Source organism: Dipodomys merriami, unplaced genomic scaffold (genome assembly GCF_024711535.1).
Source record: "Dipodomys merriami isolate MVZ:Mamm:240054 unplaced genomic scaffold, mDipMer1.0.p SCAF_158, whole genome shotgun sequence".
NCBI lineage: Eukaryota > Metazoa > Chordata > Mammalia > Rodentia > Heteromyidae > Dipodomys > Dipodomys merriami.
Window position 1 is genome coordinate 38,008 of NW_027202915.1, and position 11,095 is coordinate 49,102.

An 11,095-nucleotide genomic window follows, 5' to 3' on the forward strand; every position below is an offset into this window, starting at 1 on the left:
AATAAAAATTAGTAATCACTCTGTAGTGTGGGACACCTCTGACACCACTTTGTTTTGTGTGCTGACTTTCCAAAAAGAACTGAAAGTGTGTAAGTTTTTCAGAGAGAGACAGAGAGGGAGGGAGGGAGAGGGAGATGGGGGGGGCAGAGGCTGCCATTGCCCCAGGGGCCTTGGTTGGGATGGCTGGGGAGGGCGGGGCCCTCACCTCTGTCACACCAGTTATTTAACCTGTCTCGGGGCCACACAGTCCGCGCTCCCGGCGGGTCCGGTTCGGATGCGGCCCGCCCCGGGTCCTCCCGCGGAACCTTGGTTAGCCCGGCTCCGTCCCGAGGCCGCCGGGCGCACGGCTGACTCCTCGGATTTCCCCTGGGCTCTCCACCCTTCTCCGAGGCCGAGCTCGCCGGGAAGGGCGCTCCGCCTTTCTCCCCTCACGCTGCCGTCGCGCGCGAGGCTCGCGTTCCGTCGGTTCCGTCGGGTCTGGGTCGTTTCCCGGTGCGTCTCACCCGCCGGGCTCCCCAGCCCGAGGCCTCCCAGGCGGCGGGGAGGCCGGGGGGAGCCCGCCTCAGCCCCGGCGAGCGCGGGGGCGGCGGGGCGCTGCGATCCGGGCGAGGCCGCGGGCGGGGTCGGGCGGCCGGGGCGCAGCGCCCGCGCGAGGCGGGCACCGGGCGGAAGTGCGCCCGGCTTCCCGCCGCCCGGCAGCCGCGGCTCGGTGCCCGTCCGTCCGGGACCAGTGCTACGGAGACGCCCTGAAACTCGGTGGCTCGGGAGTTCAGTTCCGCGGGGCGCCGGGCCCGCCCCGACGTGCACCTGCGCGGGGCCCCAGCCCCGCCCCGCCCGGGCCCGGGCTCGGGACGCGCGCCTGAGCCTCGGCGGCCCCCGCGCGCCCCGCACGTCTCAAAGTACGTTTTCGAGGGGGTCGGGCCCGCGGGGCCCGCTCACCGCCCCCGGGCGCGGGCCTCCCCGGGACGCGGCCCTCTCCGCGCAGCTGTCGCCGCCGCTCGCGGGCTCCTTTCACTTTCTCACGGCCAAGTCACCCGGAGGGGCTCCGCGGCCGCCACGGCCGCCGCCGCTGCCGCGCCCGCAGGCCCCGCCCCGCGCTGCCGCAGCCCCGCCCATCCCTAGAGTCGACCCCTGCGATTGGCCTGCGCGGGCGACAGCTCCGGCTCGCCTCTCCCATTGGTTGGTCTCCTCTGTCAGTTCCGCTCTTGCCCGCCGTCCCCTCCGCCCTCCCGGAACGCTGCCCTCCTATTGGAAGAGTCTGCGGCCCGGGGGCGGGCGGGGAGCGGGTCCCGCCGCTCGGGGTCCGCCGCAGACGCCCCGCGCGGGCGGGGGCGCGGAGGAGAGGGGCGGGCCGGGGAACATCTGGCCGGCGCCGCCGCGTGCGTGCGTGGTGCGTCCCCCGCCCCTCCGGCCCCCGCCCCGCCCCCCGGCCGGCGGCCCCGCGCCCGCTCCCGCCCGCTCCTGTGTCTGGCAGGCTGCGGCCGCCGCTGGGCTGCTGCCATGGGGAGCCGTTGAGCGAGGGGCCCTCTCCGCTCCGCCGCGCGCCTCCGGCTGCCAGCGGGGGTGGGTGGGAGGGAGGGCGGGCGGGGGAGCGGGCGGCGGAGCCGGGCGCGGGGGGCGGGGGGCGGGGGGCCCGCGGAGGAGGAAGCCCACCAAGTCCGGCGGCGGCGGCGGCGGCGGCCGGGTGGCGGCGGCGGCGGCGGCGGCCGGGCGGCGGCGGCGGCGGCGGCGGCGGCGGCGGAGGACGCGCGGCGGCGGGGACGCGGGGACTTCGGGCCGCTCCGTGTGAGTCCGGGCGCCGGCCCCGGCCCCTGACCCCGCGCCCTGCGGGCCCCGCGGGCGGAGGCGCCAGCTGTGCGGCCGGCCGGGCGGGCGGGCGGGCGGCCGGGCCGGGCGCCCCCGCGAGCGGAGTTAGTTTGCGGGGTCGGAGCTGTCGGGGCGGCGCAGCTGCGGGAGGCCGGGGCGCGGGGACGGGCGCCGCCGCAGCTGCGGGGTCGGGCGGGTGCGGGCGCCGGGCCCCCTCCCGCGGCCGGTGCAGCTGCGGCGCGGGGCGGGCGCGGGCCGGTGCAGCTGCGGCGGCGCCTCCCGGGTGCGGAGGGCGGGCGGGCGGGGGAGGGCGCGGGCCGCCGCAGCTGCGGAGGCGCCCGGGACGGCCGCGGCTCCGGGGACCGGTGCAGCTGCGGCGGCGCCCGGGGAGGGGCGCGGGGCCGCCGCCTCCCCCCGCGGCCGCTTCTTGCGACTTTTCTTTTGTTGTTGCCGTGACCCGGGTGTTTCCGCGGCCGAGCGGGGAGGTGTTTCCCCGCGGCCCCGCGCCCGCGCTGCGCCGCCGGCCCGGGCCTCCGGCGGCCCCGCTCCCCGGCGCGGCGCGCGCGGGGCTGCGCGACCCCCCGACCCCCGCGCGGCGGGCGGGGCGGGCCCGCGGCGGGGCGGGCGCGGGGATGAGCGTCCGGGCGGCGGCGCGGGGCGGCGCGGGCCCCGGCGCGGCCGGCTGGGAACGCGGCTCCCGGGGGCGCCCGGCGCGGCGCCCTTCCCCGCCAAGTTGGAGAAAGTTGGGCGGGCGACTCGGGGAGGCGGGGGCGGCCGGGCCCGGCGCGGCGCGGGCGACGCGGTGCCCAGGTCTCCGGGTGAGAGGGCCGGGGCCGGGCCGGGCGCCGCAGGCCCCGCCGCGGAGGTGCACGGCGGCGTGCGCGGGGCTCCGGCCGGCCCGGCCCCGGGCCCTCCCCGGGCCCCGGCCCGCCAACTCGCGGGAAAGTTCCCCAACTCGCGGGCCCGCCCCCCCAGGCGTCCCCGAGGCCGCGAACCCCGCGGGGCGGCCCTCCGAGCGGGGCGCGGCGGAGGCCGGGCGGGCGGCCGGGCCCCGCGGCCGGTGAGCTCGTCTCGCCGGACCCGGGCACTTGCCAGGATGTCAGAAAGCGCCGCGGCCGCGGGCTGATCCCGCGCGTGGGGGGGGCGGGGGGGGCGGGCGCGGGAGCGGCTCCCCCCGCCTCGGACACCGGGACACCGTCCCCGCGGGGGCGGCGTGGACGCGGGCCCGGGGTGTCGGTTGGGCGGTTTAAGGACCCCCCGGCCGCCCCGGCGCCCGGGTGGATTTCCGGGACGGCCCCGGGCCCGGCGAGCTGTCGGCGGGGAGGCCGCGGTGCCATAAATACAGAGAAGTCCATATGCTGGCTTCCAGCGCCGGCGTTGGAAAGTTTGGGGGAAGGAAGACTTTGAAGTATTCTGTTTATACTAACAGCAGAGAAAAGTTCTCCTAAGAAAGAGCGGGTGGCAGGAGTGGCGGGGAGTAGCATATGGCATTAAAAGGAGCACAGCTGGAGGTAGCATTTCCATCTGAGCATGATGTCAGAGCAGATGACAGCCTGCCGCCCCTCAGCCTTTTATTCTAACACGCAGACAGGGAGCTAGTGTGCGCGGGTCTGTGGCGGAGAAGGTATCGCCTTCCTCTCCAACATCCTCTCCACTCTGCATCTGTCTCCTTAGTCTGCTTGTTCCCACCGATGTCACAGACCTGGAGCCAGCGAGACCCCGAGGAGAGGACCTAGGCAAGGGTGCGCGTCCTCGAGGTAGGCGCCCGGACCCGCGCGGGCAGGCTCGCTTCCCCGGCTCCCTCGGTGTTTTATCTTTATTTTTTTTTTTTTTAAGGAGTCACCTTGCTTTTCTAATGCAGTTCAGGACTCATTTGCGGAACTTAGTGAGAGGCGGTCTTCCTGGAGTTGAAGGTCTCGGCTTACTTAGTTTTCATTTTTGCCCCTCTTCTTTGAGCAAGTAAATTAATTCACAGATATTTCAAGTTTGGGGCTGTTAAGAAAGGCTTTGAAATGCAGCTTTTTGAAATCACTTTGGATTAAAATGCTTTTTTGTTGTTCACTGCTGTTTAGGTTCCTTTTGTTGGGGTGGGGGGGAGAATGTGGAATCCAGCATTCAGATTGATATGAGAAGATGATTCCAGTTAAGAAGCGAGGTGGTTGTGTAATGAATTCCACTGTGAAACTTTATTCTTCAGAACAGTCAGTAGCACTGCTGAAACATACAGCTGGAGTGCTTTTGAAACCCGAGGTTTCTTAAGGGGGAAAAAAAACAAAAAGAACTTTTGTCCCTAGGAGAATAGTTTGACTAGTTTCCTCATTTTCCTCTTTCAGATATATATTTAAGAGATCTTTTATTTCAGCATAACAATAATTATTTGCAGGAGTTTTTGTGTTAGCGACTGATTTAGAACTTGTAGATGTGAGCTGCCTGAATTGGCCAGACAGCTGTAACCGCACTCCCCCATTCTTAATCTCTTTATCTGGTAGCAGCTGCCATATGGCCACTGTCAGCTGCATCAGATGTTTATAAGCTTCCTTCTCTGTCCCTCTGTCCTCTCAGCCTCCTAATTTGATCACGGCTACCTTGTGAGCTGCCCTCCAATCTTTATTTTTAGCCCTCTCAAGGATTAGGATTGATGTTAGCTGTGGGGCACTTAAAGTGATTGTATTGTAGATCTTGGTGTAGTCTAGCAGTGGCATCTTGCAGGATCTATTTGGGGTTGGGATGAAAGTTTTAGGCAAAGTGTAGAAGGGGAAGGGAAGTAATTTCTGAGTATGAACTTCACACACCTTCCTCGGGGAATGCTCTTGTGAGGTGGTCTCCAGAGGGGAAGTGGGGCTCTGTCTATCTTTGAAAGGACTCTGCCCGCGGTCACATCTTTGTCTTTCCTGGCCAGAAAGCCAGCAGGGCAGAGCAGCTCAGTTGAGACCATGGAAGCAGTGGGAAAGCAGAATATAGCCCGTTGTGTTGAAACAAAGTATTTTCTGCTGGTGAGGTAAGGCGCAGCCAGGAAAAAAAGTTTCTTTTCTAGAAAGAGGTTTTTTGTTGTTGTTGTTGTTGTTTTCTTGTCTCTGAATGTTGAACCTGTACAAGTTTTGTCATTCAGTTGAGGAGAAGTATGGCTTTATTTTTTTTAAGTGTGAGTTAATAGGAGACTTGCCTTGTAGCAATCAAGTTTAGATGAGGATTTTCAGAGTTGGGTGAAGCCCCTCTCATTGCTCATACTGTGCAAGTGCAGAGCATACAAAGAAATAGAAGCTTTTTTTTTTTTTACCCTCTCAATTCATTAAAAAAAAAAAAAAGACTTTGGATTTGTTCAGACTAAGGATGATCTTTTCCATCTGTTGGTGTCGTTCTTCTGCTCTCCTGCACGTGAGCCATACCTGCAGATCTCAGCACTAACATCTGTTTTTATACACAGGGCTCTTGTTGTTGTAACACTCTGACTTTAAAAGTAAGTTGTTTGCTGATTTCTGGTCTAATTATGCAATTTCTTTTTTTTTTCCTGATTCAGCCAAATGTGTACATATTTAAACTGCTCTCCAAGTAAAGACAGGCATCCAAAGTAACAAAGCAAGTTTTTCTTTAATCTTTCAGAAGATATCTGGGACTTTGCTTTGCTATACAAATTGCTCCTTTTGAAATTAAGCCTATCTACAGGTTTTATTTGGATATAATTTGATGAGCAGAGATGGCTAAATTTCTCCCGAAAGATCTGAGCTCTCGCTCTGTAAGAGGCTGTGATTAGGTGGAAGCTTTCAAAACTTGATGAGAAGTTTGGGGAGGAGGCGAGGCTGCTTGGTGGGGAGGAGGTCGTTTCCTCGCGCTTAGGTCTTGTGTGTGTGTGTGATTTGCTGTCCTTGGGGTGTGAGCCACAGCCGGACTGGAGCTGAGCTGAGCAGTGGTGTGCTGGTGGTGATTATTTTAGATGGGGACTGGAGGGAGGGCGGGAGGGAGGGCTGCGGTGTGCTCCCGAGCAGGCTCTAATGAGAAGCTCTTCTCTTCCCAGGTTATGAAGACAGCATGGAGTTTCCAGACCACAGTAGGCATCTGCTGCAGTGTCTGAGCGAGCAGCGGCACCAGGGCTTCCTCTGCGACTGCACGGTGCTGGTGGGGGATGCCCAGTTCCGAGCACACCGCGCCGTGCTCGCCTCGTGCAGCATGTACTTCCACCTCTTCTACAAGGACCAGCTGGACAAAAGGGACATTGTTCATCTGAACAGCGACATTGTCACAGCCCCCGCTTTCGCACTCCTGCTTGAATTCATGTACGAAGGGAAACTCCAGTTCAAAGACTTGCCCATCGAAGACGTGCTAGCCGCCGCCAGCTATCTGCACATGTACGACATTGTCAAAGTCTGCAAGAAGAAGCTGAAAGAGAAAGCCACCACCGAGGCGGACAGCACCAAGAAGGAAGAAGACGCCTCGAGTTGCTCGGACAAAGTGGAGAGTCTGTCCGATGGCAGCAGCCACATGGCGGGCGACCTGCCCAGCGACGAGGATGAGGGCGAGGAGGAGAAGCTGCACCTCCTGCCCAGCAAGCGGGACTTGGCGGCCGAGCCCGGGAACATGTGGATGCGATTGCCGTCGGACGCCGCAGGCCTGGGCCAGGCGGGCGCCGAGGCCGAGCCGCACGCCACGGCAGCTGCGAAAACAGTGGCCAGCCCCTGCAGCTCCACAGAGTCTTTGTCCCAGAGGTCTGTCACCTCCGTGAGGGATTCGGCAGATGTTGACTGTGTGCTGGACCTGTCTGTCAAGTCCAGCCTCTCGGGAGTTGACAATCTGAACAGCTCTTATTTCTCTTCACAGGACGTGCTGAGAAGCAGCCTGGTGCAGGTGAAGGTGGAGAAAGAGGCGTCCTGTGATGAGGGTGATGTTGGCACTAATGACTATGACATGGAACATGGCACTGTGAAAGACAGTGCGGGCGCCAACCACAGGGTACCGTACGAGCCGGCGCACCTGGCCCCGCTGCGGGAGGACTCGGTGCTGCGGGAGCTGGACCGCGAGGACAAGGCCAGCGACGACGAGATGATGACCCCCGAGAGCGAGCGCGCCCCCGGGGAGGGCGGCGTGGAGGGCGGCCTGCTGCCCTACGTCTCCAACATCCTCAGCCCTGCGGGCCAGATCTTCATGTGCCCGCTGTGCAACAAGGTCTTCCCCAGCCCGCACATCCTGCAGATCCACCTGAGCACACACTTCCGGGAGCAGGACGGGCTCCGCAGCAAGCCCGCCGCCGATGTGAACGTGCCCACGTGCTCGCTGTGCGGGAAGACCTTCTCCTGCATGTACACGCTCAAGCGCCACGAGAGGACGCACTCGGGGGAGAAGCCCTACACCTGCACCCAGTGCGGCAAGAGCTTCCAGTACTCGCACAACCTGAGCCGCCACGCCGTGGTGCACACGCGCGAGAAGCCCCACGCCTGCAAGTGGTGCGAGCGCAGGTTCACGCAGTCCGGGGACCTGTACAGACACATCCGCAAGTTCCACTGCGAGCTGGTGAGCTCCTTGTCCGTCAAGAGCGAAGCGCTGAGCCTGCCCACGGTCAGAGACTGGACCTTGGAGGACAGCTCCCAAGAACTTTGGAAATAATCATATATATATATATATATATATATATATATAAGTTATATATATATATATATATATATATATATATACATATATATACATAGATTCTATATAGTTGTGGTACGGTCTAAAAGCAGTCTTGTTTCCTGGAACTAAGAAGTTGGGATCTTAACTTGTTTTTGCACTTTAGAATAATAGCATGAGAATCTCACTAATTTAGCATTCTGATAAAAGAAACTTTAGAGCAAGTTGGAGAATAGAGGGGTGTCTTTTCCTTTGAGGGGTAGGCAGGGAAGCTACCAAGAACCTTCTAGCAGATGGCCCTGTCACAAGACGCTCTTATGGGGCTGAACTTTGTCCACACCGTATTGTCCATTTTTTTTGGTGTGTTTGCCCCATATTTTTCTGGTTTTTTGTTGTTTTGTTTTTGTTTTTGTTTTTGTTTTTTAAAGTAGAAAGAAATCCCCTCCAGTTTTATTAGCCTCTTCCTATGTCTCAAATTGCATGAATCTTTTCTGGCTGTTGGAAACCTGAATGCTTTTAGACCCAAATGGAAAATTTCTGAAATGCTGGATTATCTATTTTTAAACAAGCAGTTGACTTAAAACTTTCTGTGGCAACTTCTGGTTTTCAGAAGGTTCCCCGTGCGGGGTAATCTGCAAGTACACTGGGGTCCCTGGGACACTGTCTTTGTGAAGGTTTGCTTGGGATGAAAAGGATATTGCAGCTTCAGCAGTGTTGAAGTGTGTGTTTAAAAATGTGAATTACTGTTCTTGTATACTGTAATTGATTACACGGGCTGGGGGGGGGGTCAAAGAACTTGACAGGTTGTGTTGATGCTCTTAGTTGAGTCTTGAAAAGTAAATATTAACGCTACAGAAATGCATGAGTTTCAATATATTTTTTGTCTTTGTTTGCATTGTATAACTTTAATGAGTGAGTTTAAAATTATTTAATTTCCTTAGAAAAATAGCACCATTTGGAAAGAAAACTGGTGTTATGAAGAACGCAAATGCACTGTTTTTATTTTTATTTTATATAATTTAAATTGACTTCCCACTGTCTTTAAGTTGAAACTGTTAAGCTGAATAAAAATTTAAGCTGCAAATTTGATAACTTCGCTACTTAACAAGGAACATATAAATGTTTACAAACGGCTTAAAGATTTGCATGAGCAGTGTGCGCTTAGAACAAACTCCTGATTGCACAGGACCTACGCCAGCTCAGAGTTTAGATGTACACAATTACCCAGTTGAGCGTTCTTAGAATACTACTGCACAAATTGACAATAGGTCATTTCTCTCTCTCTCTCTCTCTCTCTCTCTCTCTCTCTCTCTTTTTGTGCTCCTTTTCTTTTTCTCCTCTTCTTCCTTACCCTCCCTACCCTCCCTCCTCCTCCCCTCCTCCCTCCCACCCCAAACTCATGAAAAGATTCTATGGACTGAAAAAGCCCCAGGCTGAAAGGACTGGACTCCCTTGATTGACGGGCAGGGGTGAGAGTTTGAGCTGCAGCTCCGGCTGCGGCCCACGTGTGGCTTGAGTGACCTGCACGCTGGGCGAGAGCGTTTTGCACAGTGTTTGTTTTCCTGTCTTGCACTTACAAATATGGTCTATGGAGTAGCATGGAAAACATTTGCTGTTTTTCCCCTTTTTTTTAATTGCTTTTGTTTAAAATTTGATCGCCTTAACTACTGTAAACATAGCCTATTTTTGTGCTTAAGATACTGAATGGAAAACTCCATTGTGTGTTGCTGGACTGTTTTGGAAATATTTGGTCAAATGTGTGTTAATTTGGCTGTGATGGCATTTAAAGCAAACAACAACAACAAAGCTGTGAAAATGGCCTTGGAGCATTATCTTTAGTTACTTGAAGAGTTTCTAGTTTTTTTTTTAATACAGTTTATGTTAAAATAATTTTTATTAATTTAGAAAAGACAATCAATGTCTGTGAGAAAGCGGACTTTCTTTGGGATTTTCTTTTGTGGTCATGGTGAGCAATTGCTTTTTCCTGTACTTAGGTTCACATTCTTTCTCTGTTCTAAAACTTAGACTGACATCTAGCCTTGACAATCATAGTATGTTTTATTTTCCTGAGGGGGGAATAACTTATAATGCTGTTTAGTTTTGTACTATTGGTGTGTTGGTGAATTTTTAAACTGTGTGCTAACTGCAATAAATTATATGAACCGACGCTCTCCCTCCTGTGTGCTGTTTGTTACCATCATGAGTTGCGTAGATGCTAAGGAGGTATGGTATGCGACATCTTTATTTTCATGTCAGTTCTATTCAGACTTCATGAAATGAATAGAATGCCTTCGGTCACCCAAATTGGAAATGTCCAACCATTCTAGTCACTTAAGATACTAAAGTGCACATTAAAAAAAATGACCCATGCTGGAGCGGAGAAATCGAGCAGGCCGAAGCGATGTCTTAGAACCCTGTGAAACCATAGGCTCCTGAGGCAGTGTGGGTTCTCACGCCACCGCGCAAGCACCAACTCGTGCGCTGTACCCACCTCTCACGTGTCATTTACCCCAAGCTGATTGAGCCAACCTGTTCTCCTGTGTTCCAGTTAAAGTGGAACGTTGGAAGAGACCTGACTCCTGGAAGAGTGCTTGGCTAATGAGTGGTATTCTAGGCAATCGGATTGACAGGCTTTCCGTCGCTCAAGGGGAGCGAGGTCTACGTGTGCCTCCTGTTACTGGGAGAATGGGAAGGCTGGAGGTTCCCAGGTTTAAAATTTCCTCACTCTAATTTTAAAGTGTATTTATTTAGTTACTGCATCTATTCCCTCTTCATTACCATCCCAACTCGGAGCCGGTGGGTTTTGTGTCAGCCCGAGGCGGGATGCTTACTGCACACGAGCAATGCCGTCCACCTGAAGTCCTCACACATCCTCCGAGCTGGAGAGCCAGGCAGCCTGGCCTGAGAGGTCTTAGAAAACCCTGACATCTCTAGCTGTCCATAACTCGCAACCTAAAGACACAGAAAATAGTAGTTTTATGTTCTGTAGATATCAATGCACCCTTAGATAAAATGGCTTGTAGTAAGCTTAAGACTCTGCAGAGCAGAATATGAGACCTGGAGCTTGAGAAGAACGCATTGTCTGTAAACTCGGTATTATCATACATAAAGCACAATTGGAATTTTATAATTTGAAGTCTTGCGTTTCCTTTTTAATAGAAAAAAAGGGATATGCAGCTCAACTTGATTTTAATCAGCCAGACATTCCAAGTGCGTGGCCATCAGGCTCCACAAAACTTTCTGAGCACTTACTAGCTGACAAAGAGGACCCCTCTGTACTTCTGTAAGTCAAGTCTTTGCCAGAGCTCAGATGTCGAGAGTTCACTTGGATCACCTAGTTCACTGGCAGTCTACCTTGACATAAGCCTCCCCCTCGGAAGCTACACTGGACGGACTCAGACAAACTATTTTTGACATGCTATTTGGAAATAGCTTCTTAAAACATTACAAAACTAAGACAATTAAGTTTACAAATTGCCACATATTTGAAAAGTGAGATTCAGGAATCAGTCATTTGTTACACTGAAGAAAGAGAAGTTGTCACTGAATCATGTTGGGAACCATTAGCAGTGATTCTTGCCGTTGACATCTGGCTCATCCATAAGTATATGTTAGAGATGTGGTCTCATCTTTGAACACATCTGCTTCTTTGAGATAATCAATTAGGTCCTGGTCCCAGCATTGTGTGCTA

General features: G+C 55.7%; 2 protein-coding genes across 9 annotated transcripts; one reads left to right on the forward strand and one right to left on the reverse strand.

Annotated features, from left to right (window-relative positions):
• Positions 1-219: 219 nt before the first annotated feature.
• Positions 220-3,468, reverse strand: LOC138827567 (collagen alpha-1(I) chain-like). Its single transcript, XM_070023142.1, has 3 exons — positions 3,388-3,468; positions 1,035-2,893; positions 220-733 (listed from the first exon to the last, which is right to left on the reverse strand). The coding sequence occupies exons 1-3, from the start codon at positions 3,466-3,468 to the stop codon at positions 220-222; spliced, it is 2,454 nt and encodes an 817-aa protein (XP_069879243.1).
• LOC138827575 (zinc finger and BTB domain-containing protein 18) lies at positions 1,718-9,571 on the forward strand. Of its 8 annotated transcripts, none has more exons than XM_070023157.1 (3): positions 1,718-1,785; positions 3,481-3,563; positions 5,819-9,571. In XM_070023157.1, exon 3 carries the CDS (start codon positions 5,833-5,835, stop codon positions 7,399-7,401), a length of 1,569 nt encoding a protein of 522 aa, XP_069879258.1. In that variant the 5' UTR covers positions 1,718-1,785; positions 3,481-3,563; positions 5,819-5,832; the 3' UTR covers positions 7,402-9,571. The 8 variants fall into 8 exon arrangements, with proteins under 8 accessions (XP_069879258.1, XP_069879255.1, XP_069879252.1 ...); XM_070023151.1 differs by lacking the exon at positions 1,718-1,785 and adding an exon at positions 4,706-4,804; XM_070023153.1 differs by lacking the exon at positions 1,718-1,785 and adding an exon at positions 4,710-4,804.
• The last annotated feature ends 1,524 nt before the right edge of the window (positions 9,572-11,095 follow it).

Excerpts from the sequence above, each read along its gene's own strand:
- LOC138827567 (XM_070023142.1), bottom strand. The coding sequence starts at position 3,468 with ATGCAGAGTGGAGAGGATGTTGGAGAGGAAGGCGATACCTTCTCCGCC. Across the intron at positions 2,894-3,387 it reads CACTAGCTCCCTGTCTGCGT|TGCCCGGGTCCGGCGAGACG; the intron begins GTTAGAATAAAA and ends CATCCTGGCAAG. Across the intron at positions 734-1,034 it reads CGGCCGCGGAGCCCCTCCGG|CACTGGTCCCGGACGGACGG; the intron begins GTGACTTGGCCG and ends GCGTCTCCGTAG.
- LOC138827575 (XM_070023150.1), top strand. The coding sequence starts at position 3,662 with ATGCAGTTCAGGACTCATTTGCGGAACTTAGTGAGAGGCGGTCTTCCT. Across the intron at positions 3,720-5,818 it reads CGGTCTTCCTGGAGTTGAAG|GTTATGAAGACAGCATGGAG; the intron begins GTCTCGGCTTAC and ends TTCTCTTCCCAG.